The sequence below is a fragment of the Alligator sinensis genome, unplaced genomic scaffold, assembly GCF_000455745.1.
Source record: "Alligator sinensis unplaced genomic scaffold, ASM45574v1 scaffold320_2, whole genome shotgun sequence".
NCBI lineage: Eukaryota > Metazoa > Chordata > Crocodylia > Alligatoridae > Alligator > Alligator sinensis.
In genome coordinates, this window is record NW_005842684.1 from 158,863 (window position 1) to 182,414 (window position 23,552).

At 40.9% G+C, this 23,552-nt stretch overlaps 1 protein-coding gene across 15 annotated transcripts in view; it reads left to right on the forward strand.

Annotated features, from left to right (window-relative positions):
- The window catches only part of EPHA5 (EPH receptor A5), a 386,478-nt gene that overhangs the window by 155,216 nt on the left and 207,710 nt on the right, over positions 1 to 23,552 (forward strand). For all 15 annotated transcript variants that reach the window (XR_003096319.1, XM_025215915.1, XM_025215906.1 and 12 more), the window contains exon 4: positions 17,824 to 17,979. Coding sequence is in view for 14 of the 15 variants with exons in the window: in XM_025215915.1 (XP_025071700.1) it covers positions 17,824 to 17,979 (156 nt within the window). In the remaining variant the exon portion in view is untranslated. The remainder of the gene's footprint in view (positions 1 to 17,823; positions 17,980 to 23,552) is intronic.

The window sequence follows — 23,552 nt, forward strand, 5'->3', positions numbered from 1 at the left end:
GGAACCCCCCATGCTCCTGTGGGACGCTCCATGTGCCCCAGGATCGTAGCATTCACAAGCTGCCTGGTACCTTGAGGTATGTAGAAAAAACATTTAAATCTGTGTCTGTGTCTGAATTGCTGAATTTTTCCAAATCTCTCCAAATCGATTCGGGGGGTTCTGATTAGATTCAGAGAGATTAAAGGGTTCTCCGATTTGATTCGGATTCAGAGATTTGGCCACCAAATCTCCGCTGAATCGACTCAGGGACTGAAGCTTCACACAGCCCTACTGAGTATGTCCCAGACAAGTGTCCTGGTCAGTTGCTTGTTCTTTGGGGCCAGGTACAGACATTACAGTTTTACTGGTGTAAGTGATTGGAAACCTGTCTATACCAATAATAGGACAGAAGTTCAGCACACATAGACTGTTTTAAAAATGGGGGAACCTGATCTAAGATTTGTCCTCCCTACCAAAGGGCAAATGTGTGTTCTGTTCGCTACCAACTTAAACTATGCCGCTTACAGAAAACTGCATAAATTAGATTGATTCCGCTTCAGGCTTTTTCAATGTCTGTACCTAGCCTGGGTGTCTGCTCTTTCTCGCTTTCTTCCCCTCCCACTCCCCCAAGTTTGGAACAAACTATGCAATTTTTAATGAACAGAATCATTGTTTTCTGACCACTCCTTAGAAAGCACATTTATGCTAATGCAATGAAGGAGTGAGGAGAGACATTATTAATAAAATGTTCCATGATTCCAAAGCAAATATGCAAATGTTGACAGTGGCTATTTTTCTGATATGGCTGGGGAACCAATTAGGGTTAAGATGAGCAATAGTAATCCCTTCTAATAGTCTGAGGCTCAAACCTTCATAAATCAAGCTCTGACAACTTTAAATCTGAGGACCTACAAGATGACCAGCACAGCTGCTGCTAAGCTTGCTGCAGGCTAGTGCTTTATGATATGTTGATATCTGGCAATGGGAAACAGATTTCTCACAGAGGCGATGGTAGTCAGATTACACATAGAGGAGGAAGAAAGTCATGTTTGCTTTGTTTTTCTTTGCCTCTGAAGTTTTGAAACAGCTGCACCTGTTAAATGACCATTTTCAGAGCAAAAATTAAGCCCATTGGGGTGTTCTACTCATCCCTGGATATTGACACTAATTGGACAACAAAGCATAATACAAAAGCATTGTCAGTATTTCTATCAATAAAAAGCACTGCTTATAATCACAGGGTAAAATTTCCTGCTGTGGATGTTTTAGGCAGTCTGCCTTCACCCCGTATGTGCAACTAGTACTGAGGTCTTTGTGAGAATACTCAGGTGTCCTAACTAGCATATAGTGGTTATTCTCAAACCAAATGGTCAAAAGGAATGATTCATATGTCCCTTTTCCCCCCAGCCCCCACATTTAAAATTAATGAGACTTGAAATGTAATAAACTTTGTGTTCCTTTTATTCAGATTCCTTATTGCACAGAGATTTCCTTTTGATCCTTCAAGGTTCACATGTCTAAATTTTCTCTGCAATTTCAAGAGCTAGAAACCTGCTTTTCAGTGAAAGATAAAATTGCCTTCTACTCACATGACTCCAGGATATGGTGCTTTTAAAAAGTACCAAATATTAAGAGACTGCCAGTAAAACTAAACACTTTTGCAATATTCCATAACTGTATGCTCATAACTGAGCATTGCTCCTGAAGAATCTCTACCTGCCAAAAGTAGGAAAAAAGTGAACTTTGAGGTTTTAAATTAGAGAGGCAAGTATTTTGGGGGTGATATTTTTTACTGGACCACCTCCTGGAATGCTAATATGTGCACTCATAGCCAATGAAATTCATTCTGGAGACTGTTTCTAACAGAAGCCAGCAGAGGAAATGCTGATTTTACATCAGCTACAGAACAAAGGGTTTTTAAAGCCCAATAATTCTGTATTTGCTTTCTGTTAAAGACTGTTATTATGAGAACTATTCATGTGTTATGAGCACATCTTCCAAAGTGAAGCTGTACAAAATTTGATCATTAAAATTTGATCATTTGAAATGCAGCCTATCAAGAATATTTAGTTCTCACTTAAAGGCAACGTATATACAGTATATTAGTTTAAGCAAAAGCCTTCAAATACTGATGGAACAAGCATACATGACATATATCATCAAAATAAATTCTCCCAAATGTCAGCTTTCTTAACCACAATTGGCTACAATTGTCCAAACCACAGCATAATTAGAGAAGCTTTCTTTCTTTGCTGGCCAAGAACCAAATCTGTATGATGGACTAAAACTGAGCAAAAACTCCTTTGCAGTATTATTCCAGTAGACACCTGGCTTTGAGAAACTGACTCCATTTATCAGTAGTGTTTACCAACCAATGGGTTTTAACATGTAGAGAAACATGGAGCCAGCTCCCATTCCATCTATTAGGTGTCTAAATGAACTCAGGCACAGTGGCATCTTACTCTTAGGACTGAGTTACAAAAAATCCCCCAAGGGGCAGAAGGACCCACCTACATTTTTTATTTATTGTTTTTCAGGGACTTGAGCAAGGCCTGGGATAGAATAACACTTAGGCATCTCAGTGCACTTATGCATCTATTAGTTGGACTAAGTTCTGGCCCATGGATGTCTGTGCCAGTTTATAGTGAGTTTCAAGTATAGTCAATTTCAGGCTTGTTCCTGCCCTCTTGAAATCCATGGGAGTTTAACTGTTGATGTTAATGACATCCCATTAGGGTCACTCTCAACTCTCAGTGAACATAAACAGAGTTCTAGTTCTGCTTGAGATAAAAGGTGATGCATGTGGCCTGTTGCTTTTCTTCTAGTTTAGCTCATGAGTATGGACCTACCGAAATTGTGATTGCCCGGAAGTGGTAAATGTCTGTGTAATTCCTCCTCCCACTTCGGGAGAGAAGTGGGGAGGGGGATGCTGGCACACAGGGGAGCCAAAGCTGGCTGCTACCACTGCCCCTCACTGCTGATTGGCTGAGAGGACTGCTTATCATGCAGCCTCATCCCTCTTCACCAATTGATGGCAAGGGGTGGAGGCCACATGATGGACAGTCTTCACAGCCAATCAGTGGTGAGGGGCAGGGCTACTGGGGCCTCTCAGCCAATCAGAGGCTGGGGGGAGGGGGAGCAGCCACAGTAAGACCTCAAAAATGGCAGGTGGCCCTGTGATCTGCCTGCAAAATCAGCCAGCTGCCTTCTCAAGTTGGGTAGACCACCTACTCATGAGGCTGACCTAAAATTTTAAATCAAAACGTTTCTAGCAAAAGAAAGTAACATAAAATGATACAAAAAGTACCTTTATTAATACAACTTTGTGCCTGACATTTGACTCACACAAACAACTGATGATTCAAGGTTACATTCCCCAGTGCAGATATATCTTGTGCATATATAAAACAATATTCTAGTCTTGGCTACATCATTAGAAATCCTGGATAATCGCTGAAATAAGGGGAGTTCTACCACTTTACTCATGTGGGAATGATTACAAAATGTGGGCAATCATATCTTGTAATAAATTGCTGGCAGGTGCTACAGTTGTTTGGTGTCCTTGTATTTGGTTTTTAAAGATCCAGCTTCTGGAGTCAAGTGATTGCATGACAAATTGGCTTTCATTTACAAAAAAAATAGTAAAGTTACAGCCCTTGTGTTGTTGGGGGAAACAACTAAAAACATGACTTAAATGCTTATGAGTCAGAAGGAGTTTTAGTAACTAATTGATAGGAATCCATGGATCCAAACTGATATAGTAATGTCTGCTTGAGTCTTCAGAGAGCCTGTTACAGTTCTGATAGATGTGAGCTTCCCTTTTAATCTCCATGAGAGCTCTACATATCCTGGGTACATCCTCATGAGTGCACATGTACAGGGACCGCATTTCCCACAGGACAAAGAGCAGTAGCACATATTTGTGCTGCTGCTTTTTTTCCCTGGGCATGCCCCTGCACACACACTCTGGCGCATGGCAAATAGACCAGGGTGGGGTAGAGGAGGCTGGGGCCAGCACCTGTGCTGACCCCAGCAGCCTTACCTGGGATCCTGGGAGCCTTCCAGGGTAGTAGCGGTACTGAGCCAACTGCTTGGAGCCTGGCTGGCAGCCTGAGTATGACTCTGGCTGGCCAAGCTCCAGTTTCCTGTGGCGCTCGCTGCTTGTGTATGCGCTGCACTGTTTTATTTCAGTGGCAGTTTTTTTTGACACTGGGATCTTGTGGTGTTAGAAAAAAACTGCTGCGCTGCAAATTAGCAGCACAGTAAACTGGAACATATGCACCACATTTTGCAGCGCCTTAAATAGGTATTACAAACCACATGTGGGTGCTTGTGGGGGTGCACCCCCTGTGGCAAGAGAAATATGGTCTTTTTTACCCAGACATTTTGGTATTCCGTTTTTTTGCTATGGAATTTGCCATGTCCTTCAGCCAGGCCTTAGCCACTTCTTTAGTGGAGGTTCTGTTTCCCTGAGCTGGTGGGACCTACCTGGAGTTGCATCTTTCTCCTAGGTTATCTCCACTAGGAGGAGTTAATGATATTACAGTCTTAGTTCCCTGCAGTTTTAAGTGAAGCCAGGTAGCAGCAGTTCAGGCAGTCACAGGGTCACCTCAAGATAATATCTTGTAGACAGTAAGGAGGGATGGCCATTAAATAGGCTGGTCTACTGGATTTCTTGGAAAATAAAGCAGTATTGAAGGCCCAAGAAAGCAGAGGTGCTGAAGTCAGCTACTGACTGCCTGTTTCCTTGGACATCTTGGAATGCTGGTCACTAGGACATCTCAGGAGCCAAGAAAATGGGATCAGGGCTTCTAGCACAGCACAGTAGGGAGGTAGGGGGAGGAAAGGGACCATTTCAGAAGTTGTTAGTTGAAAGTAATCACTGACAAAAGTGTAAGGGAATGAGTATTTATTATTAGAGCTGTGGGTATGAGGGGCTGGGAGGTGTGGGATAAGAATGGATTATGCCTTATGGCAATAGATTGAAGTACATTTGATATAATGCCAAAGGTGTTTGGTTTCTTGGCAGCCCAGAGTTCACAGCGACTTCCTGAGCGTCTGTTTGGGGTTTTGTGGAGGGGACTTATACTGTAACCCTTTATTAGTTTTGTCACTGGTGACAGGCAAATTTCCTGTCTTGGATGATCATTTTAACATGACTCATTTTTTATTTGCTGATTATGTTGTTGCAACACTGACTATGCTTTAGGCACCTTATGTAAGATACCTTTCTGTTATGACAAATATTTAAATAAAAATAAATAGCAAGTATAAGGAGATCAAAGTACAGCTGCTTGGAGAGCTATTACTTTAAACACTTTTCTGTGTTTAATATCTCTTCCATAATGTCACAGAAGCTGATGACTTCTTTATTTAAAAAAAAAAGGCGGGGGAGTGCAGAATCCTGAGGCATTGCATACTACAATCAGTTTTTTTCTTCTTTTGTGGCTATTAGCTAAGTGGTTATTCAAATTAATTGAGAGATACCTGAGTGTCCAGCCAGGATACCACCAGCCCCCAAGGGCAGCTTTCAACATGGCCTTGCAGGCAGCACGTAGCCACATCATAGGGAGTTTGAATTTAATATGCACACAGTTGACAGGACTTGCTGTGTCGGTCTCCTAGGGTAGCTCTATTCCAGGTCCAGCCAATCCCCCATTCCCTGCTATTCTAGCATTCTCCTAGCTTCCTCCTCCATGTTATCTAAAAAGCCAGGCACAGCTCTGACTGCCAAAGATAGATAGTCCAGTTTTGTACCCTACCCCCAACACCCCTTAGGGCAAGATGTGCTAGTGTCATTAACTGAATGTTGTTACAGGCAAATATATAAATGTGCAGATGAGCTTGTTAAGTGCTTTGCAGAAAATGTCATGCATGAAGAGGCACAACATTTGGCAGCTATGGCAAATGGCTGCATTTTTAAATTAACTTTGGGTTAGGATGCTTAAAAAAAATGTAATAATCACATTTTTAACAAGCCCATTGAAATATCACCAGATTTGGGAGCACACACCCGTGTGTGTGTGCAAAGAAATTAAGGCAAACATTGAAAAATATCAGCCTGATGTATTATATTTTCCATCACAGTGGCTCATATTGAATAACTTCCCAATGAGTGCATATTGCAGTCAACATGGATGAGTACAGTTGTAAGGGCCAAAGCCAGAAGGGTTCCATACATCAGAACTTCCACTGTGGCTTCTGTAAATTCTCTCACCATTGCCTTAGCACTGCATAGGATTTTACTGTAAATCAGCTGCCAGCAGTGTTATCACTGTGTACCTGTTCCTGTGTCATTTATCTGGACAAAATATTGCCAGGAAATTATGCTGAAAGCATATCTTTTTGTGGCAGAATTCCAGTTTTTGCTAAATTTTCATCAGGAAAGATGTCTTGCATTCTGGGTGAATTTATGGACAAAACCACAAAGTCATATAGCCACTTTCAGTAGACCTTGTTAGGGCAATCAACCAAGCTGGAGGAAATTCAGTTTCAATATTGCTGGGCCATTTTTCCACATCCCATGTAAGTACCCCTCCATGGGATAATAGGTCTTCTAGGGTGGGCCTGTCTCTGCTTATGCAAAACTTTGAAAGGTTTTGAAAGGCAGGGGAGAGGGGGAGGGAAGGGGAAGGAGTGCAGAACTGAGATTTTGAAAAGATTCCCTGAGTGGAAAAAATGTGTTTCCTGTCTAGTGCTACTTACTAATCAGACCATTAGAGTAGCTGTATAATTATAACACAACAGGAGCTAGTTAAATATGCTAAAAAAACCCCCCCAAAACCAACTGCTTCTTCAGCATAGGTAAAGTCTGCAAGTACTTATGTACATCCCTAGTCTGGTCAGTGTTTCTAAAATGAGACTGTAATTTCTTCTTACTGTTCAATAAGGCTTTGTGGCTGCAAGTAATGAGAGAGCCTGGCATTTGGCACACATCTGTCCTTCGTGCCAGGCATGGCTACATGCCTGGAAGTGCAGGGATGTGATTTTTCAAAAGCACTTAGTGTTAGCCTCACCCTGCTGCTGCTGAAGTCAGTTGGAGCAGAATTAGGACAATATTGAGTGCTTTCAACAATCCTCTTCCTCCAGTTCCAGTATTAGCATTCATTTTTGCTTTTATGAAATCAAACCAAAATGATAAAGTTCTTGTTTATGGGCCAAGATAAACCTCCTCTCTTCTCTCCAGTTCTCCAACACATTGCTGTTATTTTATGCCCAATGCAGATTTTGCTTTTAACGTTTATCTAAAATCTTTAAAACAAGTCAGTCAAAATAAAGCACCCTGGGCTCCCAATAAAGCAATAGCAAGTTACTTCAGAACTGTTATATTCTAGATGTCTCTGTAGTTTTCACCATTGTTGATTTGAGGATTTTTTTCCTGAGATATGGCATATTGGGTGTGTCTATATGTTCATTAATGCGCCTTAAATACTGCACATTTAGTTTAGTTCTTCCTTAATAAAGTAATAACTGAATGTGCAGTAACTAGAATTACTGCGCAGTAGTACCAGTGCATGGTTATTTTGTGACACTTGCTGTGCATTAGGCTAATAACACTGTGCAGTAGGCTATTAGCATGGTTTTTAACTGCCATGCTACTGCACAGTGTTATTAGCCTAATGTGCAGTAAGTGTCTCATGTAGACACGCTAACTGACATGTGATGAAGTTTAGAAGAAACAAGTTAATGGCATTAGCAGCTGTTAAGACTTGGTTTACTTACTGGGGCAGCCTCATCATAAATTGGAGTATGACAATTTAGTGGCTCGCATGATGGAAAACTCCTCTTTCAGGGCCATGAAAGTCTCTTAAGTTACTGTATTTATACTCTAGATTTCTTATTTAGAACTGAAGACCATTTCAGAGCACAATATAGGTCGTGCCCCTCAATCTAGATGGAAGTAAAATTGGACAGATTACCATAAAAAAGAACAATATTGTCTAAGGAATAACGCCTGTAAAAGAATATTCCCACTTGGGATACACTGGTAAACTTACTTTGAAGGTAAGTTTCTGTACTTTCTTTACAGTGCAAAGCAGTCTGGTGATCCTTTTCTTCAACCAGCTCCATAAAACTGCTTTAAAAAACTGTTTAAGAGATCATGAGTTGAAGCAAAGTTGTTTGACTTGCCTGAGGATTCCGGGAAGTCTCACGGCATCAGGCAAAGTGACAGCTTTGAATTACGTTGTTTTATTAGTGGATATTTACTTAATACCCTTCAAATCCCAAGGTTTGCTGGGGGAGAGACTGACACACACATGCACTAACACAGATAGAGAGACCAACCAGAAAGAAGACATTATCGGGGAATTCTACACATTTCCTGTAGCTTTACATTGTTGGCCTCAGACGCCATGCTGGCCTGCAGTTCAAGGAGAGTTGTTAGGAAGTGCAGGATTAGTTCTTAACAACCTGCTTGCAAAATTCTGCAGGAACAGACTTGATTTTCCTGTCCAGTTCCTGTACATTATTGGAAAGGACTCAGAGATCATCTGGTTTATATTTTTGGTTATAAGACACCATGACAATCTGCCACATTTGTTTTTTAAGTAAAATGCATGTCACTATCACAAATCAAGGCTTGGAGCAGCTCAGCTGCTCAAATTGATTCCATATTTAAAAGGTTTTTCAAAAACAAAGGGAGAGGGCTATGGCTTTTGGGGTTTTTTGAGTTAGATATAATAGACTTCAGCCCCCTTTTCTGCAGGAAAATGCTTAAAGGCACGGCAGCTCTGGAGACTGAATAGGATCTGCTTTATTTGTAGCTTGTTCTTTATCAAATCCCACAAATCTGCAGGCACATTCCCTATGCTAGAGTGATGTGCTAATGAAGGCAGAGTTGATTAGCTAGGCATACTTTTTTCGTTCTGCTGAATACAGACAACAGATTCTTTACCTGTGCTTACGCCTAGAGCCAACTGAATGTGTATAATATAGGAGATATAACTCTTTGGGGCAAACAAATCAACAAACCCACTTTTGTTCAATTTGATTTGCACTGGTACCTAGAGATCCTGAAAGAGCGTTGGACTCTTTTACTGTAGGTCGAGGTAATGCATATGGTAAGAGAGACTTCCTGCCCTAGGAAGTTTGCAATCCTGATAGACAAGACAAAGAAAGGTTCGGCAGAAAACCAGATGTAAAGTGACAGGCCACAGGGAGTGTGGCAGTTCCAGGGGCACTGGCTGCATAATGTTCTATGCACTAGAACATACATCTATTTATGCCCCAGGCTTGCATTCACTAATTATTATTTTTTATGATATTTTTGGTGCCTGATCCATGTGGATTAATTTCAGTCCCGCAGAAAGGTCCAGACAGTTTTTGCACCGCTTAATTCCGAACTCAGCCTTGACTTTGGAGATGAACCTTATGCCTGAGATGAACCTTATGCCAATTTGCTGTCAAACATTGTGATTGGGGAACTCTAAAATTATGAGAGTTCTAGGAAGATGATGCATGTTAGGTTGTTTTATTAGTTTTCTGAAGCTGGAAGGTTCACTGGGTCATGGCTGCAACCTTTCTTCTACAGTCACGAGAGCTAGAAACTTCCTTTTTCTATTTCATTTTGGTTTTTGATATGAAACTCGATGCAGTCATGTGAAACAATGATCTGGGAGTTGGAGAAAATTCCCAAGGGATGGTAACAGTGCTAAATGTTGCATTGGCCTTTTGCTGACCATTGGGTCAGCTGGGAATTCCATTTTGAGTGAATGTAATTATAGCAATAGTTAGTTCTTTGTATCCAGGACAGTCATTTTGGCAGCAGCTTTTGGGGAATAATAGATTTGTTTGCTAAAGGCTCAGATTGGTAACTTCAATAGTGTCTCTGTCTTTTGTGTCTGCAACACTTGCTTTCGCTGCTTGTGATGTGCCCTCCTGCTGGTTAACACTGTCTCACTTTACTACACTTTGTGCCAGCTGTTAGTTGAATTCACCATATAGATTCATTTGCTGCTGTCACTTTCCTAGGGTTCTTTTCACAGACTTGGTAAAACAGGCTTTTTTCAGGATATCCTTGTGCAAATCTCACCCTCTTTTGATTTTTGCCTGTTAAAGATTGTCTGTCAAACATTTGCCTTGAGATCTTGTGTTCTACAAGTAAATGACATTTCGGATCCGAACAAACTGGATTTCCTAGATAAATATGTTAGCCTGTGGTAAAGTATTTCATTTGACTAAATACCACCATTTAACAGTGAGCTAAAGCATCCTGAAATGACTGAGCAATGTGCAGCTTTTGGGGAATAATAGATTTGTTTGCTAAGGGGTCAGATAGGGAACTTCAATAGGCTTTCTCTCTTTCATGTCTGCAACACTTGCTTTTGCTTTCCTCTTGTCATAGGAGAGTAGTGTTGTGGAGGTACACCATCCAGTGAGATCAGGAAAGGCTCAGACAAGTGCAATACTTCACAACTCTTTGAATTTGTAGGTACAGTGTGCCTTCTGAACTAGCCTGGAATAGGGAATAGCTTGCATCCTGCTTTGCAGTAGCCAAGTAGCCTGGCTGAGGGGAGGGAATAATGCCATGTCTCACCTCTTTTTCCGTTTTGGGAACCCATGTGTTGGCAGTAGTTTGAATTCCAGTGACCCTATACCTGGGAGCACCAAGGACATAAAGTTTCTGGCACCTGGGTTCTCATGCATCCAATCAAAGGGAGATTTACAATAGTGCCCCTGCCTTCAGGCTCTTGGATAGTGTTGGCAGTGGCAGCAATCCCTTGATTTGACAAAAATTCCTACCAGGGCTCATTGGGCCTTGAGTGGGCTTAAGAGTCCAATCCATGAGCCACAGATTCATTTGCAGAATGATTTATCTCCTTTTCCTTCTTCTTCTCTTTCTTGTCTGCCTCAAGGTCAAATCACTTTCCTTCGAAGCAGGCTGTTGCTTGGTTGAGGTTGCCAGGCAATTAGAATCAATTAGCAGTCAGCTTCTCCCAGATCTTGATGTTGGCATCCATTCTCTCGAGATAGATTTTCAGTGTGTCCTTATAATATTTCCTCTGGCTGCTGCAAGATCTCGGGCTGTGACTAAACTGGGTGTAGAGCACTTGTTTCAGAAATCGAAAGTCAGGCATCAGTGTACAATGTCCAGTGATGTTGGTGCTTGAATATCACCGGTTTAGTACTGATAACATAGGTTTCAGCAAGGATGCTGGCATTTGTGCGGCGATCTTTGCATTTGATGTGGAGGATTTTCCAGGGGCAACATTGGTGATACCTCTCCAAGCCCTTGGATAGCACGGAAGAAATGAGAAGAGGTCCATTTTGCCTACACATTCAGAATTCCAGGTAGGCAGCTCTGCTGGCTTTGTGCACCTTACTGTAGAAAATGGCTGCAGTGGGGTGAGAATTGAATCCAGGGTGTTGAGCTCAGTCCTTAGCCCAGTAGCAAAACCATTACTCATCTGCAGTTGCAAGTCAAGCCATGCAGTGTTAAGATTTTTAGAAGAAAATCCAAGTATCAGTCAGGCTCAGTACAGTTGTCACATCTGTTTGACATTATTCTTTTGGTCTCCTTAGTTTTTTTCTTTGGTGTTTCCTGGTAGCTTGTTGTCTCCTGATGCTTACCTTGAACATGAAAGTTCAGCTCATTGCTGCAAAGAGTTGGCATTAAACACTCTCAGTGACATTTTTTGTTTCTGCTTTTGCTCTGAGTTTTAAGGTACAATTTTTAGCAGGGTCTCAGGTTTCAGCTCTTGTCTGCCACTTGCAGTGATTCACATCCTAATGTAGCTGCCTGTTAGAAGATGCACTCCATAGCTTTCCAAGACTAGTAGGCTCCTACTGCTGTCTCTCATCATAGTGCTCCACTTTCCCAACCCATGCTTGAGTACCTATGCCGCCATAAGCTATTATGGCCTTTAAAAGCCCATGCAGAAGACTTTTGCTTTTCTTGTTAAGTATAAAAATTAAATAAAAGAGGTGAACTTTGATGTGCTCTTACTAGATCTTTCCTAACAGAAGCACATGCTTGTGCCTAGCCCTGCCACCTTGCCTGTGGATGACTTACGTCACATTTGCTACCTCTAAAAATAGCTATTTCTTCAGCCGCCGTTTTTATTTAAAGCCTGTTTTCACACACCAGTGACTGTTAATCACCTAAGGAGGCATGTGTTCTAATGTTAGGAAGACAGAAGCAGGTGTTCTTAACAGCTTAAAACTTTATTTGAATTCTTTTAACTGACTTAGAGTAAATTAGAGGGAATCCCACTCTCTTCTTATCTCTTCTTGTTTTTGTTACTTCTTGATATAGGAGGGGCTGCCATTAACATGAACAGCTTTGCCATGGTGCAGATAAGTACCCTTCCAAAACCTGTTGAATAAGAAATAGCAAGATAAAAATAAAGCGAAATAAAGTAAGATTTTGTTGGAAATTAAACCCCAGGGACCTGTGTAATTTTCAGTAAAGTCATTTATACTGCATTAAGAGACTTTAAAATTGAATGGCAGCAGAGAACTCATTAGATCTAAAACCCAAGTTACACCTGCAGGTAGGGTGACCATACATCCCGGTTTGTCAGGACAGTCCCAGATTTTGTAGGCTGGTCCCAGACAGTTGGTCCATATTTAAACAGAAGTCCTGAAATGGCAGGGGTGCAGGGTACAGTTCGGCACAGAGGCAGAGTGGCATGGTGTGCCAGGCAGCTCTGCCTTCTGCTGGACTGCACCCACGCTCCTTCCCACAGGCCTCTACCTCTGCCTGCAGGAGAGCCACTAATTTGTGGGGCCAGGGGTGTATTGTCTCAGATATCCTGGATTTCCTTATGGTCACCTTATGTATAAGGCACTGGTGAGTGTGGGTTGGACATTGCCCACTGAGTCTGATCAACAGAGAACTCAATTACTGCAGCCCAAATTGGCTCTTTAGTTCAATAGCTATTTGGTCCAGGATCTGAATTTAATTTCCGTGTGTGTCCCTAAATGTCTGTTTTCTAGCTTTGGATGTATAAGTGAGAGCGTGTAGACTGAGCGTGCTCAGTTGGAGCACATACTTGCCAGGTACATATGGACATAACTGACATCAATTCTAGGAGGTGGCGGGTGGGCAACTTCTATTTTTTAGTCCCAGTAGCCAAATGGTTATGACACCGTCTGAGGAAGCTGAAGACTCAAGTTGTAGCCCCACATCACCTAGAGGGGTTTGAACCTACAGCACATCTCAGTACAGTTGTCTAACTGTCACACAACAGACTAGACATTTGCAAGGCCTTTCTTTACTGCTGCTTTTGAAACTAGGGTCGTTGCACCTTGAATTTAATAGTCATTGGACAAAACAGATGGAGGCCACTGCTTCTGCCTCATTGAGAGTAAGGTTCCAGGCTAGGACTCAAGGCCTCCTGCTTTCCAGGGCCATTTCATACACACTTTTGCTTGTTCTTGTCCTTATAGTCATACCTATCACCCTTTCTAGGCTGCCAGGGGCCTTGTGCTAGGTCTCTCAGAAATCCTCTGCAGCTATTCTGTGGCCTTTATACACCCTGAACTTGTGATTCTGAGGGTGGCCAGCTTTCAGCTAAATGACCACTGAGTACTTCTCTGTCCCTCTTTTCTACAGTTCCAATAGGGCTTGTGTCAGTTGCCTATTTCATTGCTTTCTTGCCAGCCCACAGTGAATCCTATAGGTCCCATCACTACAAAGTATTCTTCTCTCAGAATAGGAATGCATTACACCTCTGCTTGGTGATAGAGGCTCTATTCTGATATGAGGTTGTGCATGGTTGGGTGGGGCTATGGCTTGTGCCCTCAGTTCTACAGCCATGTATGTTATTCTGTGATAGACTAGACTTCCACACAATCTGTCCCCTTCATATCCAGATGTTCCAATTTTCCTGTCACAATAGGGTTCATTTGTTGCAATGTCTAGGTTATGTGTTTTAATAAGCATCTCTCAAGTATTTGCCAAAAGGACAGAGCTTTTGTAGGAGTTTGGCCTTCTCATGAACTGAGAAATATATACATTTTATAATTATACAAACACACATACACATAGATAAAGATATAGGAAGGAAGGAAGATTATATATGTATATAATTACAGTGGTGTAATTTACATTGGTTTTATACACCAATATAACTTACACCAGAATTGAGAACAGGCAGGTGAGCACTTGTTTGTGGATAGGTACTCTCAACAGGCACTATAAAGTGTCTCATTACCATGTGACGAGGCGAACGTAGCAGCCTATTTGATTTGAGCTTATAGCTTCCCCTTGGATGGAAGTCAACACATACCACCTACATTGGGGTAACTGGCTGACTTTTCTCAAGGTGATTCTACACTGGACTCAAGTGAGTTACACTGCTACAATGGTTTACATCATCTGTCTGCAGTGGTGTAAAGCCCAGGTACCCAAGTATAAATGTGTCATCTGGCCAGACCTTAAGAAGAGGGCTTTAGTTAAAAGTAGAAATTCTGAGCTTCCTGTTGGGAGCTGTAATCTTGCTGGAAAGTGACATCATCAATGTTGCACTGCAGACCTACATTAACTTTCCGCCTGAATCAGGGAGGTACGTAACTTTGAATAGTCCTTGACTGTGTGCCAGGTGCCTAACTTTGAATAATCCCTTTGAACTGTATAAGATTTTAAGTGTCTTGGTGAATCAGGGCCTTGGACTGGAAATAAAGCTGGCTTGATAAGTGTTTAGAATAAGTTAATTGATTCCTAATATTGGAGGCGTTACAAGCAGTGCCACCTGTTAGCAAAATGGTGTAGATAGTTGGAAAAGAGATTCAGATCTGGGCGTGGCTACTGTATTTTTGCAGGATACAGGAAGCTCCCATGTGCTGCGTGATGAGGAAAGCAAATGAATGCATCCTAGAACAGTACCTGCACCATAAACACTTCTGTGCCCAATGATGCTTTTCTTCGGCCCCTCATGTGGAGCAATGTACAGATTTCCTGATTCTTTTCTATAGGCAATAAGTTGCAAAAAGTCATCTTTAAAACTACATGCACCCTTAAATGTCCCCAGGTGCACATGTGAACAGGAGAAAAGCATCACGAGATTGCCAAGTGTAGGACTGGTGCCAACTAGGAGGGTTTTTTTTCAGAAAGATGCTAGAACCTTACAACAGGCTGCACAATAAAGATACCTAACTACAATACAATACTATACTTAACTCAGTGTCACCCAGAACCCCAAATGGTCTCCCTCAACAAGCTTAACATATGTATAGCCCTTCAGCCAGGTGCAGGATAGCAGTAACAAGGGCCAAATTCAATTTTAGGAGTTTGACACAAATTTTCTCTCTTGGCTTGAGAAACTTGTTCTTTTGGATGGCATGCTGGTGCATCTGCATTATGAGGATGTATTGTGCTCTTTTCAATATAATACCTGCTTTTTGGGGGGTTTTCTTTTTTAACTCCACAAGGGGGTGCTATCTGGCCCTAAGCATATTCCAATAACTGTGAAAACAGGTGCAGTTTTATTTTCATTTAGTGTCTCTTATTAAAATAGTATATAGATATTATGGGATGTATGCATCAGGGCATATTTGTTGGTAACATGTTTATTCATGTAAACAAAACATTCTCTTCGAGTAGAGCTTGGTATCTCAGTGTCATTAGCAAATTGCACCTCGTTGAAAATCTATCAAAGAAAACGGACTTTTCTTGCGTTCGCTACTTTACACAAAATAGAAGCACGGTAAACTTGTGCCATAGTGATTTTCTGTCTTTCTTGATGAGACATAATGAGATAAATTCAAGCCCTTTTTGAAGGCTAATTACATCTTGTACACTCTAGACATTAGCTGCCCTTGTTATATGTTGTGCATTTTCACTTTCATTTCCTCTTCCCTACTGTCTGCTGGGTGCAAGTGAACTGGACTTAGCTTTGAAATACAAACTGAGGGTGGGGAGCAGCTCTCGGGGTTTTTCTTTTTTCTCTGGACCTCTGTAGATATTGTACAATAACACAATATATCATTATTAATAGGGCAAGAATAACCAGGGCTGAATTTTGTGGAAAAAGTTGTCTATAATGCCATAAACCACAAGAATAGTTCTTGAGTACTTTACAAACAAAATCTGGGAATAAATTCAAATCTGATTGTATGCATTGGCTATCTGCTTTATTTTTATATATATATAGATATGTGTATTGCCATATTTTTCAAAAGTGCTCAGCACCTGCTATTTGGAACTAATTAAATAGAACTCAAGTCCTACTTGCTTCAAATGATTATCAGCATAATCATCCAATTTAGTAGCCACAGTCAGGGACCAAGGCTTCACTGTGCAAGGTTTGTCAGCAAGCAAAGTCTGTTAGTTACCCATGGTTTATTGGTCCAAGTCTATTCCCTTTCTGCACTATGATAACATGGTGAAACCAGATTTCTTTTTGTGCATTTTACTACAGTCATATAATGTGGGAGCTATTCTTTTTTTGGTGGGGATGGTAGGGGCAGAGGGCCCAGGGCCAGCCAGTTCTTTTTGATTGTCAGGGTCATTTAGCGAGAAGTGACAGGTGTTTCCTGTAAGAGGCAAAGAGATCTTAGATGGAGAAAAATGCAAGAAGTGGGCCCAGAACAAAAGTTCTTTGGGTCTAAAACAGATTTTGGTGTGGTCTCAGTTCTTTCTGGCTGTAGTGACAAGCTAGCTCACCCACATAGCAGGGTTTATTTGCAGTAGAAGTATTTTTAATTTAGAAAGACTGGTTGATTCCAAAAGAAATTTCCCTTTTTTCCTGTCAGAAGGAACCAGATCAAGACTAGCTTTTTTCATCGACAAGTGCTATAGCAGGCAGCCTGAAGAAGCCAATGTAAAAGAGGATATGATGTGAGAAGAGTTGCACATCCTGGTAATCTTACACCTATGCAGAGAATAGAAATTGGTCAACTGTGTACAATCCCCATGTGTTGGCCTGGTTTCCTTTCCTTGGGGGAGAGGGGGAACCAAAACAAAACATTTTACCCATTGCGATGATAAGATTCTCTTCTCATATCCATATAACAAATCTTAGAGAATGAAACCTCTAAGCCAAACTTTAGCTTAGCACCTGGCCGAAAGAGCTCAATGTATCTCAATATCAGATCCAAACCAAGGTACTCAGAGTCCGTGATTATGGCACTTTGAAGTTGGAAACAAGAAATTCCTGTATTCACTTCAGGCTCCCAGAGGAAGAAAAAAAATGACCCTTGTCCAGCATATGGGGAGGGAAAAAGAGAACAAAAATAATAGCTCTTAGCTAAAGTCTGTAAGGTCCATCATACATATACATTACAGCTAAAGGGAATATATTATACAGAGAGCATGTCTAGTGCAGGGCATACCCAGAGCTATCTGTCTTCTCTGTAGCAGTACAAAATTCATCACAGGTTTTCTGAAGACAACCCTGGGGAAATAGTCTTATTAGAATGTCTTAAAGCTGTCTGTAGAGATATTCCCTCCTTTACAGAACTATATTATTATTTTATTTGCTGAGACATTGATTTCTGGGTACAGGGCATCTTAAATGAAAACTGCAAAGCATATTTCACCATTCTCCTAAGATTCCTCTAAGATTGAGTGAAAAAGCAATACTTTAATGTTTTCCAAAGCAGAGAGAGAAGCCAGAAGATCTGTTAACTCTAATACAATCACCAAGAAAAATAAATACCTGACAAAGGCAGCTGCTAGAAAAATCAATGGCCAAAGCATTTACATTCTCTTCTGCAAAAATACTTTAAACATATAGCAACTATTAGCATGAAAATGTTCTTCCAGTGGTTTTCAGTAATTCAGGGCCAGATACCTTATAAGTGTTTGATTTCATCTCTTTAACTCTATGTTTTTTAAAAGGAAACAACAAGGGATTGGTTTATGTTGAGAAAACTTAGTCTCTGCCTCCTCTCTTACAGTCTGCAGACCTGGGTTTTTCAAGGCTTCTCCCCACAGTCCATCTTGCAGCAAGTGTCCCCCACACAGCTACACACTGGAGGAAGCCTCTACCTCCTGCCTATGTGAAGAACACTATTTCAGAAGGGAATCAGACCCACCTACAATGGCCTGTACAAGTAAGCACAAGCTGTATCTTTTAAAAATATTTTTGATCAGTTGCTATACAAACAGTAGGCACAAGGATGAAAAGAGATGGAGCTTCTGTAGGCATTCAGCTTCATCCTGAACTCATTCGCACTAGTTTTACACCACTGCAGTTTCACTGACTTGTCCAAGTCACTCCCACTTCATACCAGTGTATGGGAGAAGCATCTGAACTAGTAGGTATGTACATAATGTAGCAGCTAAAACTGCATATGCAGCTTCTAGAACTGCCAATATACCATCTCGTAGCCAGCAACAGCCCTGTGTACATAACATTGCCAAGATCGTAGTGTGTGTGTGTGTGTGTGTGTATGTGTGTGTGTGTGGTGTATGTGTGCGTACATACAGCTACCAGTGGATTTCTGTATATAGACAGGTAAATATACATATGGGTATTTAGATACAGATATAGACACAATGTATATGGTGATACTTATTATCAAAGGTAACTCCATTTTTAGGACTCAGCAACTGGGGAAATGATGAAGGAGGGGTATAGTGCTCTGAGCTACCTGCATTTAATCTGTATTGGCCAGGCAAACTGATTATCTGAAGCTACAATGAAGAAAGAGGCTCCAACCCCTGAAGTTAAATGGGTCAAGGAGGTGAAGTTATTGTAAGGAGAAAATAGCAAGCACTGTGGGTGCGTTGGGAGTAGAGGAGAGGATTTCTGGAGTTAGAGAGAGTGGAGAAGAAAAGTGAAAGGAATAGTTTAACATTGTTCCTTTCCTCTAAAATGCCTAGCTGCCCTCTTTTCCCTGGTTTGGAAACATGGAAGGGTCCCTGGTCCACTTTCTGTTCTAAATACTGATGCCCTGAACGTGCAAAGACTTACGCCAGGGTTACAATATAAAGTTGGTTGGTGTTGTTCTGTCAGCTAGGTGGTGTATAAAATTACCCTCCTGTGGCTGACAGCTTTAATGGCAAAGCTGCCAATGAAGGTGCATCCACACTGACAGAAGAGAGATTTTACCAGCTTAGCTTGTACTGTTCATGGAGCCAGTGCAGTTACACTGATAGAAAATGCTTCCTGCCAGGGTTGGCTCTGTCTGTAGTAGGGGCTCTGCTGACAAAGTGATCCTGATACAGGTATTATGTCAGAGCTTTGTACTGTCCTCACACCCATGCTTAACTTCACCCTTTGAGTAGTTCTGTTGAAGTCAGTTTACTACAATATATAAGACTGTTGGCTTGGGACCTAGTCTGGGAACAACACAATATTCCAGATACAATTTTATACTAGAAGAGGCATAGAAAGGGATTGGGAGACAGCTGAGTTCCTGGGCATAGGAGCAGGTAGAAATTCCGGTAAATCATAAAGACAAAAGGAAAGGAAAAGGAGGGGTAGGGATATCTAAAATATCTGGTTATAGGTGAAGAGGAGACTTCTCCTTTCCATTTCCTCAGGTACTTTCTATCAGGAACTATTTTTCAAAAGAAAAAGGCAGGCTCTCAGAACCCTCTGAAAACCAGTGTGTAATAGCAGCCTACTCATGTCTACTCTAGTTATTTTGCTAGGACTTTCTTTGCTGGAAACAAAACAGGGAAGTGATTTAGGAATCTAGGTGTAGCTTCTAGCCTTAAATGAATGAACTGAAAGACATTTAGGGGAAGAGAAAATCTAAGATCTGAATGGGAGTAAAACAGTTCTGGGGCCAGGACAATAATGATAGGTTCCCAGTGCTTTAGCCCGGTGAGTCCAGCAGCCAGGTTCTCCTTTCAAAGCAAAGGTTCTGAGCCAGCAGCCTCTTGCACACAGAGAGCGTATCTACATGTGCATTTATGCTGGCTTAAATTTACTGCGCAGTAAGTTATTGTGCAGTAGTTGGGAATAGGCTGGCATCTACACATGCGGGCTTTACAGTGCATTAATGCTGAGTGTGGACTGATTTGGGACTAAAGTTAGTCCCAAGTCATTTCACACACAATGTTACTGTGCAGTAACACAGGTCTACATGTGTGTTACTGCACAGTAACTAATTGGGTGGGTATCAGGTATCAAATTTACAGTCAAGTTGGTGTAAGTCATCATATTTACTGTGCAGTATGGGCATGCATGTGCAGGCACACTTATACTACACTTTAATTTTGGTTACTGCTCAGTAAATGTACATGTGTAGACATGCTCAGAAAAAACATATTCATCTTTGCACCTATACACTCGTAAGGAACAACTTGCTCAGATCAGCCAATAGATATTAGGTCTAAATTAGGAACACTGAATATCTAGCTGTGTAGTCTGTAGAACAGAAACTGACTTCAGATGTGCTGCTGTTTAACGTCCTGTCCCCAGGACGGTAGAGCCACTTATAGACAGCTTTGGCAATAGGTGGTGCTACATCAAAACTATAGATAGATGAAAGATCAGACCAAGAACACCTGGTACTACGTGGCAGAGCATTTAAAAATTAAGATGCTCAAGATATCTGTTTACTTTTAGGTTTGAATATTCAAAAGGAGGCTTAAGAGGTTATATGCCCAACCTTCACTGGAATTCATTGGGAGAGGGTTTTTTTTTCACTCTGTTAGGCACCTTTCAGAGAATGACATTTACTTCTGTTTCCCAGGCAGTTTTTTTTAATAACAACTGTAATTTCATCAAAAGTAAAGTTAAGACAAGCCAGGATATTGGAGTATTTCTTAGGCAGATGGAAATCACAAAACCAACCATGTGCAGAAACAGCCAATCACTGACACATTTTTGTGGCTTGTTGCTCTTTTACATACAGGAAAAACGTCCTGTGTTATGATTAGATATGTTAAAGCCATCAAACTTGTACTGTTCACGTCTTCAGAAGCTAATGATACCAACGATATGCTAATATGAAAAGTTAATGTATTTGATTTCAAATGACATGTTAAATTTAGGTTTGAGGAATACACCTGTTATGTCCCTGTTCCATATTTTGTGGGGTTTTTTTATATTTCCTATTTTTTTTTATATATATATATATATATAGATATAGATATAGATATAGATATGCAGTGAAGAGGCCTATATATATGTGTGTGTGTGTGTGTGTATATATATATATATATATATGTGTGTGTGTGTATATATAGTGTATATTAAATATATACTTCATGTATATTTCTATTATAAAATCCTTTTCAGTCTCATTTTGCTATGTGCCATACCCACACAAACAGAAAGGTAAACTGACAGACAGACCATCATAGGGAAGTTGATGATACACAAAGAATCTTTTTTTCACCTTTCCTAGCTAAGTGACAGATAGTCACCTAAGTCCAATTTTTGGCACCGACAGGTTAGGTTTCACTTCCACCTGTATAGTTACTCTTGCTTTGGGCTCCCTGGTGGCCAACAAGGTTCTGGGTTGGAACTGAATCTCCTGAGTACATCAGTTCCAAAGTTTTAGTTGGAATAAGATTATGATTAGCAACTGTTTCCTAGAGGAGGGGTGGCCCCCCTTACGCCAACAGCTTAGTGGTTGGGGCAGTGGCCCAGGAAATGGGGCATCTGGTTTCTAGGCCTCTTCACTGCATGTCATACTTCCCAGCAAAGGATCCTAAATACCATGTCATAGACTAAATAAGGTCCAGAGTGCCTTCTGGCCTCTGGAAACCAAAAGAAAAACAAGCCGGAGAAAGTGGGGCTTACTGAGGTGCATGCTTCCTTGGCAGGAAGAAAGCCTGGGGTTTTCATCCCTGCTCCCCGATAACTTTTCTGCACCTTGCATTTAATATCCATTAGATAAAATTGGGATAAAGGAGCAATGGGGTAGGTTTTTGCCACCTTTGGAGGCAGAGGCTAGAACCAGAACCCAGCTCCCCCTTCCTTGCCGGAAAGAGTCCCTTTTAGTAAGCCATGCTTACTCTGGCTTGGTTTCTACCCCTAGCCCTTCCTGGCTGTCCAGTGGGTCAGCTTCAACAAGAGACTGGAAGGGCACTGGGAAATACCTAACCCATGGCATGGTGGTTATAGAACTTGGCTGGGAAGCAGGAGATGCATGTTTATAATCTTTGTGTGAACGGGGCCCAGAACCTGAGTATCTTGTTCCCTGAGGAAGTACCCTAAACATTATGCTGCAAGGGTAGAGGGCAGTCCACCCTCTTCCTTCATACCTAGGCAATCCCATTCTGAGGTGGAAATCAAACCTAAAAGCTGTCCAGGTGCCAAAAATCCCATTTACATGGCTGCATAAGTGCTGCTTAGGCAAGTCAAGAGTTTGGCCCAAAGTATTGTCAAGAACAAAGTGCAAATCAAAATAAGAATGTTTTGATTTTTCCTTTTTTTTGTTTCTTAACTACACCTTGTAACATTAGTAGGTAAAATATTTTAAATGGGATTTTTAAATTCATGTTGCTCAGTTAATATTTGGAATAATTTTACCAGTCAGCCTGTGCAAATGTTTAAGCCATTGTTGATTTGCAGAGTTGTGTGCAAACTATTATTTACTGTGCAGGAGGAAAATAGCTTTAAAAAATCTGAGGATCATTTCCATTTTAGATCAGCACAAAATTTTAAAAAAGCATCATCTTTTAAACTTTTGCATTTCAAGGCTATAATTAAGAAGTTCTAAATAGCATAAAATGAAGCACTGATTAGAAGTTTAAAACAGAATATTTTGTATACATTTCTGCCATCAGAAAGAAATCCACAATTTTAAAGTGAATTCTCTGTACAGGTAGGCAGAATTTGTCTTTCAGAATATATTTACAGTCTGTATGTTGACATGTTATTTCAGCAAAGAAACAGTTTGATTTTCCATCAAAACAGTACAGGTTTGGTCTGCAGTCAGTATGGTCTGCTTAAGCCTTTTAATCATGTCCAGGGATGGTGAAACTTACAGAAGTCCATATAAGTCCTTATTATATAAATTAGATGCATTTAAAAAAAAATTTCAATAAACCAACTCCTTTGTCCTTGACAAAGAGAGGTCAAAAATAAATACGTAGCTTCTGAGCATATCTTGGCTCCCTGATCCTAAAAAAATAAAACATTTTGTTCTCACCACTGTGATATTTCAAAGTTTTATTGGAGCACAGTTTCAGGATTCTTCAAATAGTACTTGTTAGGTATCTAGACTACTAAAGACCATTCTTAGGGCCCCTTTGAGAATGCTAATTTTATGGGTTATGGAGTGCCACTAACTTCAAAGCATTGCTATTGAAATTGATGTTTTTAAGCCTTCAAGAAAAGCAGCTGACTCTTCTGTACACAGCAAGTAAAAACCTCTGGTGACTTAGTAAAGTAATAATTTATCTCCTGTTAAAGACACATTGTCCAATAAGTGTTTCTTGTGCCTAACTTCTTTTTCTTCTTAGTGTATTAGTAGAAGTAAAAAGTGCCTTTACACAGTGGTAGAAAAAATGGGCAGCTTAACTGTTCAGAAGTACCAGTGTGCGATGCATATATCGCTGCACAACTCCAGTCCCAAATTGCTTAGCTACCATTATATCAATATGAGTATGACAGGACAGAAAATAGCTCTGACTCTTCCCTGTGCTTAGCTGCCATAAGCTAAATAGTGTTGGATCCCTGTGGTGTAGTTTGTGAGAATTTAAGTGTACAGATTCACAG